The sequence below is a fragment of the Sorex fumeus genome, unplaced genomic scaffold, assembly GCF_029834395.1.
Source record: "Sorex fumeus unplaced genomic scaffold, SorFum_2.1 ptg000006l, whole genome shotgun sequence".
NCBI lineage: Eukaryota > Metazoa > Chordata > Mammalia > Eulipotyphla > Soricidae > Sorex > Sorex fumeus.
The window spans coordinates 10168076-10186418 of record NW_026606063.1 but is presented as its reverse complement, the minus strand read 5'-3'; the positions used below and the strand labels follow the sequence as shown (position 1 = coordinate 10186418).

Below are 18343 nucleotides of genomic sequence, written 5' to 3'. Positions count from 1 at the left end.
GTGACCCCTTGTAGTGCTCAGGGGACCAGAAGGTGCCCGGGATTTGAACTACGGCCATGACTGCCATAGATGTAGGCAAGAAAAGAGCCTTATCTCCTGCAGTCTACGGTCTCCGAGTTCTTGGTTTGATCCCCAGCACCACATGCAATCTTAATATTCCATATGTAGTGGGAATCCGTGGTCTTAAATTGCACCTGAGGAAACCGTTTGCACAGCCAACTTACTTAGGTTTCCCCTCTTAGTGCTTTTACGTACATCTTAAAGGCACTGAAATGTATCTGGCTTGTGCTAGAAGGGCAGGGGACAGTGTCCTCGTTAATTTTCTATCTGGTGGATTCAGTATATCACGAGTTAGCTACTCGTGAAATGTGAGCTAACTCAAATACTAGATGGCTACTTTACTGAAATCACCACCTGCTTTCATAAATAAGTGAAGCCAAGCTTGGAAACAGGAGGGGCTGGTAAGTATGCTAGAGATGTCCAACTCAAATTTACAAGTGATGTGATATTTATGGGACTGCAGAGAGAGCTCAAGTGGCAGAGTACATGTGTGGGGCCTGAGCTTTCTGGCCCCGTAACTTCATTTTGTTGCTCCTGCATTTATCTTTAGTTTCAATTCTCTGGAACACTTTGTTGGCCTTTGGACCACATCTTGTAGTGTTCGGGGATCATTCCTGGTGGTGCTCAGAGGACCATATGTAGTGCTGGGGACTGAACTGGGTTCGCTACATGCAAAGTGAGTGCCTTATCCCAGGACTATCTCTCCAGGCCGTTTTTCCCCTCCCTTTCAGATCTGATTTTATAAAAATAACTCAATGAGCAGGACAAAGATAATTTATTTTTCTTTTTGGGTCACACCTGGCGATGCACAAGGGTTACTCCTGGCTCTGCATTCAGGAGTTACTCCTGGCGGTGCTCAGGGGACCATGTGGGATGCTGGGAATTGAACCCGGGTTGGCTATGTGCAAGGCAAATGCCCTACCCGCTGTACTATCACTCAGCCCCTACAAAATTAATTTTTTAAACCACACCCAGACCTCATCCATAGACGGTGGCACTTGGCTGCTGAGCACACCCCAGCCCAATAGTTGGTTTCCTCAGCCTCCCCAGGAGCACTGGGGCGATGAGGACCAAACACAGCGGTACGCAGGGCCACGCAGTGCTGGCAGTAGGACCCTGCACCCTGTACATGTTCTCCGTGACCTCCAGGCCTTTGAGTTCTCACCCCAAAGGCAAAAACAGTTTTAAAGAGAGAAGTTGTAAGGATTTAGCTATTTCTGGTGAGGTGGCAGTGCTAGAGTCACAGGAAATGAAATGTCCCCAAAACGAGACAAGTTAAATGAGACAAACTGACATCATATGGTTTTAATGATGTTATCAGTCTTCCCAAACTCCCTGCAGGGTCTCAGTCAACAAGAGAAATGGCTCGAGAGATGCTAAGTCTAGTCACAGTTGAGACAACAGTAGGGGACGGGGCTGTGGTCTGTCTCCCAACAACCATGCCAGCAGCACAATCTACCCGTGACGGTGTGGTTGTGGGCATCTAAAAAACTGGATGCAAAAGTGAAAAGCAAACACCTGTGTGTTTGATAAAGTCAATTTCCATTGAAATCAGGAAATCCCACTGTGTCTGAGAGTCAAGTGCCTCTTTCTGGAAACAAATCCCAGTACACTCATTTTCCGTCCGGTTTGTAGGTCTAGACAGAGAATCTCTGCTTTTCATATTTTCCTCATCCGTTTCTTGCAGCGCTGGTTGAACACCGGGGAGGAGCCCATGAGGCTGTCGGTGGAGTGGGAGCCGTAGCTGCTGTCGGAGTCATCAGGGCTCGGGGGGATTCCCGCTTCGCTCATGCCCGACATGGGTTCCTCGAAGACGTCGCTGCCCAGCACGCCATGCCCAGAGACGGCGCCTTCTTCACTTTCCTGAGGCTCCATTTTCACATGGGCCAAATTCCAAAGAGGGGATGCATTCACCTCTGTACCTAGAAACAGGGGAACTTAGGAGGAGCCCGTGCGACAGACATCGCGACGGACATCCAGCCCGAGACCACAGCCTTCGACTCCCCGAGCTGGAGAAGACAGTGGCTTGTCTCGGTGTCTAAGGGGTTGCAAATCTGAGTCTTCCTCCTTCCTCCACCTTCAAACCTCACCTACCTGCCACCTTGCCTAAACCAGGGAAGTGGAATTAGCAAAGGTAGGCTCAGCCAGGAGCTCGGTCCCACTGTCCAGGTCGCATCCCCATTCTTCTATTTCTGGGTGCTGTTCTGTCAAACTGCTTGGGTGGGGACTCTGGTCCTCTCTCATCTTTTGAGAAGAGAAGAATCCTGATCATAACTGTGGGCGGCACTTTGCAGACCGCTGAGTACAGACGCGGTCTCCTAGTCTCCTCTCGGGCCCTCCTGTCTCTGAGAGTTTAACAATACTGTCTGGGGGTCTGACGGCCTCTCTGTCCTGGGCACGAGCATGAGACTGCTCGAGGGACTAGTGCACATGGCACACGCGGGAGCCCGGGGTTTGATCTCCCCACACAAGGTCCCCAGCATGGTCAAGGCAATTCCTGAGCTACATGCTGAAGAAGTCCGAGCCAGATAAGAACCAAAAGAGGAAACCAATCATAGGGGCAAAGACAGAAGGCCGCAAAACTGCCTCTCCGCTAGTTACAAAGACAACGTTACGGCTGCGGGCATAAGGCTCAGAGCTAGCACACTAGTCGCGGACGTGTGAGGCTCTGGGTTGGATCTCTGGCACCACAGACAGAACAAAACACAAGTGTCAGTGTCCAGAGAGAGTGCCACACTATTTGCTTTTAGGCCGATGGTTCTCCTGCCCATCCCCACTTCCATTCTCCCACCTCTAGAGACTGATTTCTGAAGGTAGAGAGTGAGGCGCCTGGCAGAGCTCCCGGACAACAAAGCGAGCCCGAGCCCACCGGGTCTTACCTGAAGCCTGAGGCGAAGCCTCCACCTCCAGGTTAGATGGGAAGCGTTCGTTCGGAGCGCCCAGCACCCCCATGGGCAGAGACTGGTCCCCCGGGGCCAGGTCAGCCTCCACGTCCTCGCTGACAGGAAAGGGGATGTCGCTCACAGGCTCCTCCTTGATCTTCACAGGCTTGGTGTCCTCGGTGGCCTTCTCCGGGTTGACAATCCTTTCGTACTCTTCAGAGAGTTGCTTGCTAATCTGTTGGCAAGCAAGGTTGTCAGGGGTGGTCATCCCAGGGACAAGGGGACAGAGTATGAACAGGGTCAAAGAAAATGACTCTCAGGGATTGAGTTCGCAGTTGTGAGAGATGCATAAAAAAAATTTAGGGGTCAAAGTAATAGTACAGCAGGTGTTCTCCCCTGCATGTAACCAACCCAGGTTCGATCCCTGGCATTCCATATGACACCCCGAGCCTACCAGGAGTGATCTCCAAGTACAGACACAGGAGGAAGCTCGAGCATGAGTATGAGTATGACCCAAAAACAAAAACAAAATATATAGAAAAAATTTATTTGGCAGAGGTGTGTGTCATTAATTAAAATGTACAGAAAGGCAAAAAAAAAAAAGTTAGACGTTCCAGATGAACTCAGAAATGGGTCTGATAGAAAAACTCACACCTTCAACTATAAAAACTAATAGTCAATATTTACACACTAACAATGAATGAACAGGTAACCTGGATCACTTAGCGATGGCTATTTTTTTTTTTTTTTTGCTTTTTGGGTCACACCCGGCGATGCACAGGGGTTATTCCTGGCTCTGCACTCAGGAATTACTCCTGGCGGTGCTCAGGGGAGACCATATGGGATGCTGGGAATCAAACCCGGGTCTGCTGCGTGCAAGGCAAACGCCCTACCCGCTGTGCTATCTCTCCAGCCCAGCAATGACTTTTTTGTTGGGTGTAAAATTCCAGCCACACTGGGACTTAGGGAAACTGAGCGTGTGAGCAATTGATTTGTTTAGGCTGCAAGGGCTGAAGAGATCAGCTATTTTGGATTCACAGCTAAAATCTACCCCCACGCCCTTCCTCTCCTTAGGCCAGACCACTTCAGCCCATTTTGTCTTTTCTAACACTTAAGGACATATATAACCATTTCTCATCGTGTCCCTCTCAATACAAATGCAAACTTGGGGTACTCGTTAACTGCTGTATCCTTCTGTGCCTGACTCATGGAAGGCAGCGGTCAGGAAATATCTGTTAACCACATTCTCTCAGACTCCAAACAAATGCCTGCTTTTTTTTTTTTTTGAGGGGTGGGGGGACCTGGTCGGGCAGTGTTGGGCCATACCTGGAAGTGCTCAGGGCTTACTCCTGGCCCTGTGCTCAGGAATCACTCCCGGCAGTACTCTGGGACCATACGGGATGCTGGGGATCAAACCTGGATCAAGCCAGGTAAGCACTTTACCCACTGTACTATCGCTCTGGCCTCTCTTTCTTTTTTCTTCCTGCTGGGGATTGCACCTACGGCCTCATACATGCAAGGTAAGTGCTTCCCGCTGAGCACTGTCCCTGGCCTCTGCCTGCAAATCCTTTCTGAGGAAACAGTATCATTAGGCCACTCACGGCCCACAGGCACCAGTGAGTGGCCTGGTCCTGATGAGGTCAAGGCACAGAGCTGGGGCGCTGATGAAAGTGGGTAAGTCTCAGTCTCTCTCCCTCCTTCTCTCTCCCCACCCCTTTCTGGATTACAGCCTGGTGATGCTCACGGGTCCATAAGGAGTGCCGGGGATCACAACCGGGTGGGCGACAAGCCAGGCAAGCACACTACCTGCTGCAGCATCTCTCCGGCCCCAAGTCCTGTCTCCATGAGGATCTCCCCACAGGAAGCCCTCGCTCTCCCCGCGGCAGCAGTGCACAGAAGGCCGCTCACCTGCAGCATGTAGCCGTGGTAGTCCTTGATGCGGTGCTGCCAGAACTTCTGCAGGGAGAGCACGCTGCCGATGCCCACTTCGTGGAAGACCTGCTCGATGACATCCGGGAAGGGCGTCTGCCCCAGCCGGGCCTCCCGGTCCACAGCGAAGCGCAGCAGCTTGGTGAACTTCAGGCAGTACTCGTGCGCCACGTCAGTGAGGGTCTCCAGGACGCTTTCGTTGGCGCACTCAAAGCCCGCGTGGGCCAGGACTGTGGCCACCGCCTGGCAGAGGAGCTGCCGGCAGGAGTGCCAGCTGAGTTCAGTCACGGGCTCCCCTTTCCCGCTGACAGAGACAGGGCGGAGGGTTAGTGCTTTTGCAAAGGGGTGAGCTAGCCTGGAAAGTTCACTTACACCCCCAGCCCCGCTTTCTGGGGAAACTCTGTTCAAGTTCCAGAGCCCAGTTTAATCCTGCGCTACCACAGTAACCCAAGTCTCTACTCCATCTGCATGTGCTGAATCACAGGGCACACAGATTTCACACACCGCAGAAAGGCAGCCAGGGGCCAGAGCCATAGTACAGTGGGGAAAGCGCTTGCCTCATACGTGGTGGACCCGGTTCAATCCCCAGCATCCCAAATGGTCCCCCAAGCACTGCCTGGAGTAGTTCCTGAGCGCAGAGCCAGGAGTAATCCTTGGGTATCACCGGACATGGCTGCCCCCTCTTCTCCCCCATCACCTTCCCCCAAAAAAGTTATCCAGTATAAGGGAATCTCCTTCCCTTGGAATTTAGTACCCGCTACTAGATTGTGATCAATCTTAAGACTGGGTTGATTTGAGCATCACAGCTCAGATAATACTCAATGGTGCCGATTCTGTCACAATACTTCCTTCAAACGTGGGAGAATACGTAGACCCTCAGAAATTGGGTCCCAAATCGGAGATTCCTGTAGAATGGCAATAGACCACTAACGATACCAGGAAAGAAATCCCATTTTACTAAAGTAATTAAGAACACACACCGCTTACAATGCATTTTTCTCCTGCCCTATGCTGAGACATGGATAGTGTAGTTCATACCATCTTTCTTGCTGGGCACACAAGAAACTAAGGTTCAGAGGGGTTGACTTGCCAAAAGTTTAAGTAAAAAGTAAAGGGCCCTCCCGTTGATCATCGATTTGCTCGAGCGGGCCCAGTAACGTCTCCATTGGAGACTTTGTTGTTACTGTGTCTGGCATATCGAATACGTCACGGGGAGCTTGCCAGGCTCTGCCGTGCGGGCGAGATACTCTCGGCAGCTTGCCGGGCTCTCCGAGATGGGCGGAGGAATCGAACTCGGGTCGGTCATGTTGGCTGTGTGCAAGGCAAACACCCTACCGCTGTGCTGCCAAAAGTTTAGGTATTAGTAAGTGCTGAAGGAAAAGTTTCTGACTGCAGACCCCACTTCCTTCACAGCGCACCTCTCTGCAGCAACTTCTAGGCAGATATTTTAATCTTTCTAAAAAAAACTTCTTAAGGTTGTCCTCTGCCTAAAAAAAGTAACCTGACACTGTCAGGGTTCCGCAAAGGATTCAGCACCATCGACCATATCCACACGATAACCAAACTCATTGAGGTTTCTCGGGAGTTCAAGATGCCGCTCTGCTTAACGTTCATTGATTTAAAGAAGGCCTTTGATTCTGTTGAGACGGAAGCGGTCATTGAAGCCCTAGCCAATCAGGGCATACAAGCCCAATACATCAGGATCCTCCGTGAGCTGTATTGCGGATTCACTACCAGGATCTCACCATTCTACAAAGAAGTGATCGTTGATGTCAAGAGAGGGGTGCGGCAGGGTGATACCATTTCACCAAAACTCTTCAGTGCCACCCTCGAGAACATCATGCGACGACTGGAATGGGAAGGAATGGGAGTGAAGATAGATGGTCGGCAACTACACCACCTCCGCTTTGCTGATGACATTGTTTTAATAACACCAAACATCAGCCAAGCGGCACAAATGCTGGCCGACTTTGACCGTGAGTGTGGAAAGGTAGGACTACAGCTGAATCTTACGAAGACAATGTTTATGAGAAATAGCCTTGTTCCTGACGCCCCATTCGCTCTCAATGGAACGACCATCTCCGAATGCAACAGCTATGTGTACCTAGGTCGAGAGGTCAACATGACAAATGACCTGGCACCCGAGCTGCGCAGGAGGAAGAGAGCGGCTTGGAACGCCTTCAAGAACGTCGAAGAAATAGCTAAGAGGACGAAGAACCTCCGGCTCCGGGCACATCTCTTTGATTCCACTGTTCTTCCTGCATTAACATATGCCTCAGAGACCTGGGCCCTACGCAAACAAGATGAGAACGCCATTCAGGTCTCCCAAAGAAGAATAGAAAGAGCTATGCTTGGAATATCACGTTTCACTCAAATGAGAGAACGAATCCGGAGTTCTGACATCCGTCGACGATCAAGGATCAGGGACGCTGTCTCATTTGCCAAGGTGTCGAAAATCAGATGGGCTGGTCACGTAATGAGATTTAAAGACGACCGTTGGACTAGAGCTGTTACTGATTGGATTCCACGGGATGTCAAGAGACCGCGTGGCCGCCCACCTACCAGATGGTCAGACTTCTTTGTCAAGGTCATGAACGATCGGTTTGAGGCCCTCCATGTTCCCGGAGTGAAGAGATGCCATTGGGCTACACTAGCACGCGACAGGGACAAATGGAGACGTTACTGGCGCCCGCTCGAGCAAATCGACGACTAACGGGAAGTTAAGTGATTAAGTGATTAAGTGACACTGTCAATGTCAACGTCCTCCCGTTGTTCATCGATTTGCTTGAGCGGGCCCAGTAACGTCTCCATTGTGACAACTGTTACTGTGTTTGGCATATCGAATACATCACGGGGAGCTAGCCAGGCTTTGCTGTGCAGGCGAGATACTCTTTGACAAGTTTCAATGTTCTGGAATTTCCCTTCTATCTTCTGTCCACTCTGACAGGGTAAATAGATGAAAATAAAATAGGGCCTGAGAATTACTTTTCCCTGATCCATCCTTGGCACGCACCCCCACATGCCACATACAGGGTCGGAGCTACCCACTCGCTTAATCCAGATATGTTCAGTAGCAATGATTGCAATTCACTTAACAGCTGGGGAAAAAGAAGGCTGAACACCTGAAAACTATGTGTCACCTAGGGTCAGAAAGACAGCACAAGGTACTTGCTTTGAACGCAGCCTCCCTGGGTTTTGTATGGGGTCCCCCAAGCCCCACCAGGAGCTTGAGCACAAAACCAGGAGTAAGCCTGAGGACTGTCAGATATGACCTCAATCAAAACAAAAACTACACACTGCAATGCAATGTTACTGCAATTAAAAATAAACACTGGGACAAGAGTGATAGCACAGCAGGTAAGGTGTTTGCCTCACACACAACCAACCTGGGTTTGGTACCCAGCATCCCATATGATCTCCGAGTACTGCCAGGAATAACTCCTGGTGCGGAACTAGGAATAACCCGAGTGTCACTGGGTATGATCCCCAAACAAACCAAACGAAACCAAAAAACCATCAAGGGTGCTGAGAGACAGTACAGGGGGTAAGCAGTTTGCCTGCATGTGGCTGACACCAGTTCCATTCCTGGTACCAGTATGATTCCCCTGAGAGCTGCTAAAAGAGTGATCCCTGAGTACAGAGCCAGGAGTCTACCCTGAGCACTGCCAGCTGTGTGTTCCCTGCCCCCCCCCCCCAAAAAAAGAAAACAACAACAAAAAGCCGCTGGGAAGAGGTTTAAAGGACTTGGGCATGTACTTTATATCATAGCCCGGGACTTGATCGCTGGCACCACACAGCACTCTAGGGCACTGCCAGTAGCAGCCCTTTGGGATTAAGCTGGGAACAGTCCCTGAGCTCAGCTGGGTCTGGTCCAAAAACTAAAAACTATGGGCAACTGGTTATCAAACAATTCTCCCCTGAATCTTTCCATCAGCAGATCCCGTGGCCTTGCCTTACCGGTAAAAGTCACTCTCGGGGTCACTGTGACGAATCTGGAACGGGGCGTTGGGATTCTTACAGTCTAAAGGCAGGAGGTCATCGGGAAGAGGCGGGGAGCCAGGACAGGAGGGGAGAGGCTCGCTCTCCTCCGCCTTCACCCCCTCTGCCTGCTGCTGGCTCTGCGCCTGAGCCGTGGCGATGAGGTTGCGCAGGCGCCGGTTGTGCTGGATGAGCTGGATGGTGTGGATGGTGAGGCTGCAGGGCTCGGACGGGATGTCCAGCATCGTGGGGGGCTTGGGCTTGTTGGCGGACGGCTGGTGCAGGGGCGGGTCGTGCACCTCCACCAGACGGAACTCCCTTGGGAGCAAATCAAAAGAACTTCTGTTGGTCTGGTTTGAGGAGATTGGTATCTCTCCCCAGTATCGCAACATTTTGGAAATAAGAGGAAATTTCTGGTTCAATGCAGAGGAGATCGTGTTCGATTTTGGCACCGCAAAAAAAAAAAAAAAAAAAAAAAACGAAAAGTAGATGATTTCCTCAAAGTAATGTCCAACTGAAGATTAGTCTTCTGTAGTGAAAAACACAGCGTCTATCCAGTTGGCAACGTAAGGCGTAGGCGTTCAAGGTCACCTAGTAATATGGCAGTAGCACCAACACTGTCGGACCAAAGATATTCTCCCTAAAAAGGAGAGATGGAAAGGTTGGCTGTCAGTTACCACAGTCACACAGAGCCAATTTCTAGTGCACTGAACTCTGAGTCGTTGGACACTCAGCTGCAAGCAGTCTGGCCCTTCAGTACCATGTTTTCCCTCTCGCCCCATTAACTTATTTCTAGAAGTATCCTCTGGCCCACTCTTGAATGATTTGCAAGGCAAATCTGGAATATCTGGAGTATTTCTCGGTTGATCTTTTGTTTGGGGGTGGGAGTGCATTCTCCGTGGTGTTTAGAGGACCCAGTTGTGCTGTGGGGAAGTCTACAAAACAAGCGCTGGCACATGGAGCCACTTCCTGGCCTCTCTGGGAGACCCTTGACACATCTGGGGATGGGGGGGAAATCAGCAGGAAAAAGAAGAGAGTTAAAGATAGGAAGAATGGCTCTTATTCCGTATATGTCACGCACAGGAACCTCTGTACTGGTCCAGGTGGAAAAGTTATATACAACTAATCTAAATGGTCTTAAGAATTCAAATTCTGACATATACAAGGAAGAAACTATAGCTGCCTTCTCCTGGAATTCTTTCCTTCAGTCTCTCCTTATGTTATTTTCTTTTTGGTGCCTGGGCCACACTGACTGGCTGGCTTCTGGCTCGTTGTTTAAGGATCACTCCTGGTGGTGCTCTGGGGAATAGATGTGATGCCAGGGATCAAACCAGCGTTGGCTGTATGCAAGGTAACTGGTACTGTTGCTTTAGCCCCTATTTTTTTTTTAAGCTATAGCTGTTGGAGTACAGGATTTATTCCCAACTCAGTGCTATGTGTGTGTGGGGGGGGTGGGTGGGGGGGAGGTGTCATTCCTAGTGGTGCCGGGGGATATGCACCACTAGGGATTGACTGAGGCCAAACCTGATATATTTAACTCGGGCAAGGCCCTTTTGAAAGAAAATAAAACATGCAACTATCTGCCTTCAACTCACCTTTGCAGATTCATTTCTCATGTATCTCTTCCAGTTCAACACATGCTTAATCACTGCCAAGTACTTATTATACAGGAAAACAGAGCAATTCCTCGATTCTTGTCCTGAAGCAAGGGAGAAAAAACAAACAACGTTTCAACATTAAAATACAAGGCAGAGCTCCAGAGATGGCCCAAACAAAGGCCTGAAGGAGAAGGCTCTGCATGGAGGAAATGCAGGTGCAAATTCTTAAGGGTCCCTGGAGTGACCCTCAAGCAATGAGCTAGTAGCAGCCCCTGCCCACCACCGCTGGCAGTACTGCCTGGCACGGAGGTGGTCCGAGGAGAGGGGACATGGGACCAGGGATGGAACTCAGGCCTCCTATATGCAGTGTACGTGCTCTGCCTTGTGAGTTCTCTCCCTGACCACCTTAAAATCAATCTTAGGGGCTGGAGCGAAGCACAGTGGGTAGGGCGTTTGCCTTGCACGTGGCCGACCTGAGTTCGATTCCCAGCATCCCACAGGGTCCCCTGAGCACCGCCAAGAGGAATAATTTCTGAGTGCAGAGCCAGGAATAACCCCTGTACATTGCCGGGTGTGACCCAAAAAGCAAAAAAATAAATAAATAAAATAAAATCAATTAATCTTTAGCTTTTCTCCTTTTTTGGTATGGTGCTGTGGATGCCTCAACACTGCCAGGCAAGCACACAATGGCTGGGCTATGCACCAAACCTTCATTCTCTTCCTCTGGCGGTCCCAGACCGGGTGTGATGGGAACTCACACTCGCTCTGGGCCCTTGTAACCCGCAGGACCGTCTCTTGGGTCCTCTTTGGGGAGCCTTAGCAGAAGGATGCCAGTGTCCTGTGCCTAGCTCCCAGCCCTGCTCTTGCCAGGAAGGCACGCTAAACTGCGGGGCCACCTTCAGACCAAGAGGAGAGCAAACCTCAGCCCACGTGGACGCATTACAGCCGAAATTCACATCCTCGCAATCACCGGAGGAGCCCTAAACCTTGGACCCTCGGCCCTGCCCCAGTCTCTGCAACCCGGGCCTCAAGCATGCAAGGCACGTGCTGTGCTGCCGAGCCCATCCTCGCCCCCACCCCCGGATTCATTCTTCAGAACAGCCAAAGCCACAACCTCCATCCCTCCCCCTGGCGCTCCCCCGGCCACACCCCCCACGGCACTCCGCGGGTGCCTGCTGGTTAAACCCCGCGGACGCCCCTTCGGGCGCTGTCATCACTCCATTTCTCAGACGAGGAAAGTCGAGGCCTCCGCTGCTGCCAAACGCCGGCGGGGTCGGGGTATAAAACAGGTTTCAAGAGTCTGCGCTTTTGATTTTTTTTTCTTTTTTTGGCGGGACCCTGGGCTTGGCCCGAGCTGTCCCCTGCCCGGGATCCGCGCTCCTAGCTCGGTGTAGCGGGGGACGAAAGAACGAAGGAAGGAACGAATGAATGAAGCGACGACACCCCCGTGCCCACCCACCCCGCGCCTTCCCACCTTCCCCGAGCGCAGCCCGACCTCCGTGTGGACCCGCAGGCCCAGGGATGCCCCGATCCCTGCGGGGGGGGGGGGTGCGTGGTGGGGGGGGTCGCTCCCGGTTCGGATCAGCAGCGGGGGCCGCAGGGTCCAGAGGAGGCGGCGCGCCGGGCCGGGGGCTGGACAGCGGCTCTGCAGCCCGGGCCGGGTGCGAAGCTCCGCCGCCGCGAGCACCACTGCCGGAAGTGCGCCTGCGCGCGGCGGGGGGCGGGCGCCGGAAGTGAGCGCACTCCGGGCCCTCGGCGAAAGCGGTCCGACCCCTTCCGGGTGGCGCCGCGCCGCCGTGTTCCGGGCCCTCTCCGGAGGGGGAGCCCCCTCGAGAGGCGCCGCGCCAGCCCGCTCGGCGGCCCCCGGGGGGTGGTGGGAAACCAGTTCCGTCGCCGCCGCCGCCCCGGGAAGCGGCCGAGAGGCGCGGAACCTTCGACGCGGGCGCGGAACCTTGGGCGCGGGCGCGCAGCAGATTCCCCACGGGCCCGTGTGGCAGCTGCACCGGGGCTGAGAATGGCCGCGGGGCCGTCGGCGGCGGAGCCTCGGGCCGCGCCCGAGCTCGGCGATGCCTTCAAGAGGCCCTGCCTGCCCGCGGCGCCGGCCGTGCGGGGCCCCGCAGCCCCCGGCGCCCACCCTCCGGGCCCCGAGGACGTGACGGCGGCCGCCCCCGACGCGGGGGACCCTGACGCCGCCGCGGCCCGGCCGGAGCTCGGGGAGCCGGAGAGCGGCCCCGAGGGGCAGCCGCGGGCCCCCGCCGCGCTCCCTCCCCCGCACCCCCCTCCCCACCCTCCCCCTCCCGGCGCCCCGGCCCGCGCCCCGCCCTACCGGGAGCCGCCGTGGGGCAGCCCGGCCCCGGCGCCCTACGGGCTGGAGACGCTGAAGGGCGGCGCGGTGCTGGGCGCGCGCGCGCTGGGCGGGGCGAGCCGCTGCCTGTTCGGGCGGCTGCCGGGCTGCGACGTGTGTCTGGAGCATCCCTCGGTGTCGCGGCACCACGCGGTGCTGCAGCACGGGGCGCCCCCGCCGGGCGTGGGGGTGGGCGGCGGCGGCGGCGGCGGGGGGCCCGGCTTCTACCTCTACGACCTGGGCAGCACCCACGGCACCTTCCTCAACAAGACGCGCATCCCGCCGCGCACCTACTGCCGCGTGCACGTGGGCCACGTCCTGCGCTTCGGGGGCAGCACCCGGCTCTTCGTCCTGCAGGTACGTAGGAGAGCAGAAGGCCCCCCCAAAAAAGCAAACAGGGTCGGGAGCACAGCGCGGAGGGCGTTTGCCTTGCGCGCGGCCGACCCAGGTTCGATCCCCAGCATCCCATAGGGTCCCCTGCGCACCGCCAGGAGTAACTCCTGAGTGCATGAGTCAGGAGGAACGCCTGTGCATCGCCGGGTGTGACCCAAAAAGCCAAAAAAAAAAAAAAAAAAAAAGCAAACAAACAGAAAACGCACCGAGGGTGGGAATCGCGGGGGGTCTGTGCCGCGGTGCCCCCAGGCTTGGCCAAGGCCAGAGGAGACACAAAGGGAGAGATCCGGCCCCGGTCCTTTACTGAGCGCCCCCCAAAGGGGCTTGGCATTGCCGGGCACACCCTTCCTTTCTCTAAATGGAGCCCGCCCTCCGTTTGCTTTGACTTCAGGGACCCGAGGAAGACCGCGAGGCCGAGTCCGAGTTGACCGTCACCCAGTTGAAGGAAATGCGCAAGCAGCAGCAGATGATGCTGGAGAGGAAGATGCTGGGAGACGATTCTGACGAGGAGATGGACACGGATTCCACGGAGAGGAAGAGAGCCCCCGGTGGCCCAGAGGACGAGATGGGATGCACCTGGGGAATGGGTAGGGCAGGATTTCAGGGGCCTTTTCCTCGCTCTCTCTCCGGACAACCTTGCAAGATTCTTGGGGACATGCAGGAGGAACATGATTTGTTACCCAGTTTACCTAATCCCAGAGCGATAGGGTAATTTTTCTGTTGTCAAAAAATGGATTCAGGGGCTGGAGCATTAGCACAGTGGGTAGGGCGTTTGCCTTACACCCGGCCAACCCAGGTTCGATTCTTAGCATCCTGTATGGTCCCCTGAGCGCCGCCAGGGCTAATTCCTGAGCGCAGAGCCAGGAGTAACCCCTGTGCATCGCTGAGTGTGACCCCCCCCAAAAAAAACAAAATTGGATTCAGAGGCACTCAAGATTTTCTTGTGTCTTATAGTATACTCCCTTGATCAAAACTGCTTCTCAGAATAACTAGCTTATTATGTTTACCATTTAAATATATGCATTTAGGGACTGAAGAGAGTACAGCGGGCAAGGCACTTACCTTGCTCGCACCCCACCCCGGCATTTCATATATATCCCCGAGCACTGCCAGGAGTAATTTTTGAGTGCAGAGGCAGGAGCACACCTGAACATCACCAGGTGTGACCCCAAAACTGTGTGTGTGCGCCTGTGTGTACATATATATGTGTGTATATTACACACAGGCACACACGTGTGCATGTGTAGCACTGCACCATAGCACTGTACCGTAGCACTGTCATCCTGTTAATCATCGATTTGCTCCAGCGGGCTCCAGTAACGTCTCCATTTGTCCCAGCCCTTAAGATTTTAGCATTGTAAATTTTATGCTCTGTCTCCACGGATGCGGCATGCCTGCTGGATGTCCTTGGGCATAATGGTGACACGCTTGGCGTGGATGGTGCAAAAGTTGGTATCCTCGAATTGCCCCACAAGGTAGGCCTCGCACGCCTCCTGCCGCGCCATGACCGCTGAGCTCTGGGAGCGCAGATCGGTCTTGAGGTCCTGCGCCATCTCACGCGCTAGTGGCTGGAACGCAGCTTGCGGATAGGCAGCTCCGTGGACTTGTGGTGCTGGTGGATCTCGCGCGGCGCCAGGTGCTGGGCCAGTAGCAGTGCTGCTGCTTCACGCCGCCTGTGGCCTGCGCGCTCTTGCGGGCCGGGCCGCCTTGGTGGCCAGCTGCTTGTGGGGCGCCTTTCCCCCAACCCCCGTTGACTTGTGTGCCGTCTGCTTAGTATGAGCCCTCTTGTTTTTCCCAACTCAGCCGGAGACTCCTTCAGGGTTAGGGAAGTGAGAACTATTGCTATTGTTGTTGGCATATTTAGTACGTCACAGGTAGCTTGCCAGGCTCTGCCGTGAGTGCTGCCAACATTTGACTTAATTCTACATTACTGAAATGTAGTCCCTGAACTTTTTCAGTGGATTAAGTGTGTGTGTGTGTGTGTGTGTGTGTGTGTGTGTACATATATATATTTGCATTGATAACTGATCCTGGTTATTAACACTCTAGGAGGTCAGATTGCATTCAAGCAAAGAGAATGGTATTCAACTTATATAGTCCCTCAAATGATATGGTTGCTAGGAAATATAAAATTATATTTTATATAATTTTATGTATTTGTTTTCTTTTCACTGTTTCCCCCCTCCCCCTTCTTTCCCCTTAGTTTTTATTGTAATTCTGTTGGACAGCATTGACATATAAAATTTATAGGCAGGAGTATTTAAGAAAGGAATAGTTGCCTTTAGGAAGCTCTCAGTATTGGGAGAGATACTCAGAGAGATCAGGATTGATACTAAGATTTTATTTTTTTTATTTATTTTTTAAAAAATTTTTATTAGTGAAACACCATGAGATACAGTTGTAGACTTACAAATTTTTGTGCTTGGGTTTCAGTTATACAGTGTTCGAGTACCCATCCCTCCACCAGTGCCCGTTTTCTGCCACCACTGATCCCAGTATCTCTCCCACCACCCTCCCCCCCCCATCCCACTTTGCCTCTGTGGTAGGGTGTTCCCTTTTGATATTAAGATTTTAAAGGTGTACAAATAAAGGGTGTTTCGAGGATCCTCCCAGGAGGGGAGATGCATGTTGAAAGTAGACTATGGACTGAACATGTTTGCCATTCAAAGCCTCTTTTGCAGACCACAACACCCAAAAGGAGAGAGAGAACAAAAGGGAATGCCCTGCCACAGAGGCAGGGTGGGAGGGGGGGTGGGGGGATATTATCCATGGTGGTGGAAAATGGGCACTGGTGGAGGGATGGGTATTTGATCATTGTATGACCGAAACCCAAGCACAAAGATTTGTAAATCTACAACTGTACCTCATGGTGCTTCACTAATAAAAAAAAAAATTTAAAAAAAAAGATTTTAAAGGTGTAGACTAGTCTGTCGGACAGATATGAGAAGTACTGGGAATTATAGACCATAATTGAGAGATTGAAGAGGCCAAACTGAGGAACTTGAGGTTTTTTCCATGGATAATGAAGGTAATTCTGCTATAAAAAATAGTGATGGAGGTTGGCACAGAGTGGTACTAAAGCAGATAGAGGTAGTTGCCTTTCATATGACCGACCTAGGTTTGATCCCTGGCACCTCAGGTGGTCTCCAAAACCTGCCAGGAGTGGTCCATGAGTGCAGAGCCAGGAGTAAGTTCTTAGCATGGTCAGGTGTGGCCCCAAAACAAAGTCATGATGGGGGAAAAGACCCAAGGTGTGTTAAAACCAAATTTAGCTTGTCACACAATTTAGAAAACCATGAGATACTCATTCATACCATGGTTTGTAGTATGTGGTTTTGTGGTGGTTCTTCTTCCCCTGTCCTTTACTTTGTTTTCATCTTTGATAATGGCATCTTTACGCAGCATAAAGACAGCATATATCATCCCCTTAGTTCCTTCTTCTATCTGATTGTCTTTTTCTTTCCTGTATTCTCTAGGAGAAGATGCTGTCGAGGATGAGGCTGAGGAGAACCCCATTGTCTTAGAGTTTCAGCAGGAAAGGGAGGCCTTTTACATAAAGGATCCAAAAAAGGCTCTGCAGGGATTTTTTGACCGAGAAGGTAAGTCAGCAGATTCTGACCCTGCCAGTAAAATGGACCCGCAAGTCTAGATTGTACCTGTTCTCTTCCACATTCAGTACTTGCCTGTGCTTAGTTGCTCATAAATTAGTAATCTTGGGGCTGGATCGATAGCACAGCGGGTAGGGCATTTGCCGTGCACGTGGCTGACCCGGGTTCGATTCCCAGCATCCCATATGGTCCCCTGAGCACCGCCAGGAGTAATTCCTGAGTGCATGAGCCAGGAGTGACCCAAAAAGCATTAAAAAAAAAAAAAAAGAAAGAAACTAGTCATCTTGTTTTTCTTTTCATTGTGGAGAAAGGAAAATACTTTTTCTGGATTAATCTCCATCTCAAAAGATCCTGGATTTGGGATTGGGGAAATTGAAACACTTTGTTTTCTTTTCACTGTTTTTCCCCCTTTCTTTCCCTTAGTTTCTGTTGTTGCGGTAGCCAGGTGTTGGGACCAGCCTCTGATGATCAAGGTTGAATCTATAGAGGATTAAGAAAACAGGCAGGAAGACAGAGAAGGAAAAGCATGGGGCCCGGGGCTTGTGGACTCATGGGCTTAGAGCCTATTAATGTATTTATTCCTTTGATTCCATAAACTTGATCACTTGACATCCCGTTACTCATCCGTTTGCTCGAGCAGGTGCCTAAGTAATGTCTCCATTTGTCCCTGTCGCGTGCTAGTGTAGCCCAGTGGCGTCTGCTCGCTCCAAGAACATGAAGAACCTCAAACTGCTCGTTCAGGGTCTTGACAAAGAAGTCTGACCATCTCCTAGGTGGGCGGCAATACGATCTTTTGACATCCCATGGAATCCAGTTGGTAACGGCTCTAGTCCAGCAGATGTCATCAAATCGCATTACATGTCCAGCCCATCTGATTTTCAACGCCTTGGCAAACAAGACAGTGTCCCTGATTCTTGACCGTTGACGGAGGTCCGAACTCTGGATTCTTTCTCTCACTTGAGAGAAGCATGATACTCCAAGCATAGTTCTTTCAGTTCCTCTTTGGGAGACCTGAACAGCGTTCTCATCCTGTTTTCATTTGGCCCAGGTGTATGTTAATGCAGGAAGAACAGTGGAATCGAAGAGATGTGCCAAGAGCCGGAGGTTCTTCGTCCTCCTAGCTATTTATTTGACGCTCTTGAAGGCTTTCCAAGGCGCTCTCTTCCTCCTGCACAACTCAGGTGCCAGGTCATTTGTCATGTTGAGTTCTCAACCTAGGTACACATAACTGTTACATTCAGAGATGGTCGTTCCATTGAGAGCGAATGGAGCGTCAGGAACGAGACTGTTTCTCATAAATATTGTCTTTGTGAGATTCAGCTAAAGTTCGACCTTTCCACACTCACAGTCGAAGTCGGCCAGCATTTGTGCTGCTTGGCTAATGTTTGGTGTTATTAGAATGATGTCATCAGCAAAGCGGAGGTGGTGTAGTTGCGAACCGTCTATCTTCACTTTGATTCCTTCCCATTCTAGTCATCGCATGACATTCTCTCGAGGGTGGCACTGAAGAGATTCGGTGAAATGGTATCACATTGTCCCTCTCTTGACATT

General features: G+C 52.1%; 2 protein-coding genes across 3 annotated transcripts in view; one reads left to right on the top strand and one right to left on the bottom strand.

The window, feature by feature from the left end:
- Positions 1-1260: 1260 nt before the first annotated feature.
- SUPT7L (SPT7 like, STAGA complex subunit gamma) lies at positions 1261-9317 on the bottom strand. 2 transcript variants are annotated; one of them, XM_056122285.1, is made up of 4 exons: positions 8829-9317; positions 4851-5175; positions 2940-3177; positions 1261-1976 (listed from the first exon to the last, which is right to left on the bottom strand). In XM_056122285.1, the coding sequence occupies exons 1-4, from the start codon at positions 9239-9241 to the stop codon at positions 1720-1722; spliced, it is 1233 nt and encodes a 410-aa protein (XP_055978260.1). In that variant the 5' UTR covers positions 9242-9317; the 3' UTR covers positions 1261-1719. The 2 variants fall into 2 exon arrangements, with proteins under 2 accessions (XP_055978260.1, XP_055978251.1); XM_056122276.1 differs by having other exon boundaries at positions 1263-1982.
- Positions 9318-12458: 3141 nt separating this feature from the next.
- The window catches only part of SLC4A1AP (solute carrier family 4 member 1 adaptor protein), a 30705-nt gene continuing 24820 nt past the window's right edge, over positions 12459-18343 (top strand). The window contains exons 1-3 of the mRNA XM_056122239.1: positions 12459-13148; positions 13576-13771; positions 16661-16783. Of these exons, the coding sequence (XP_055978214.1) occupies positions 12462-13148; positions 13576-13771; positions 16661-16783 (1006 nt within the window). The 5' untranslated portion in view covers positions 12459-12461. The remainder of the gene's footprint in view (positions 13149-13575; positions 13772-16660; positions 16784-18343) is intronic.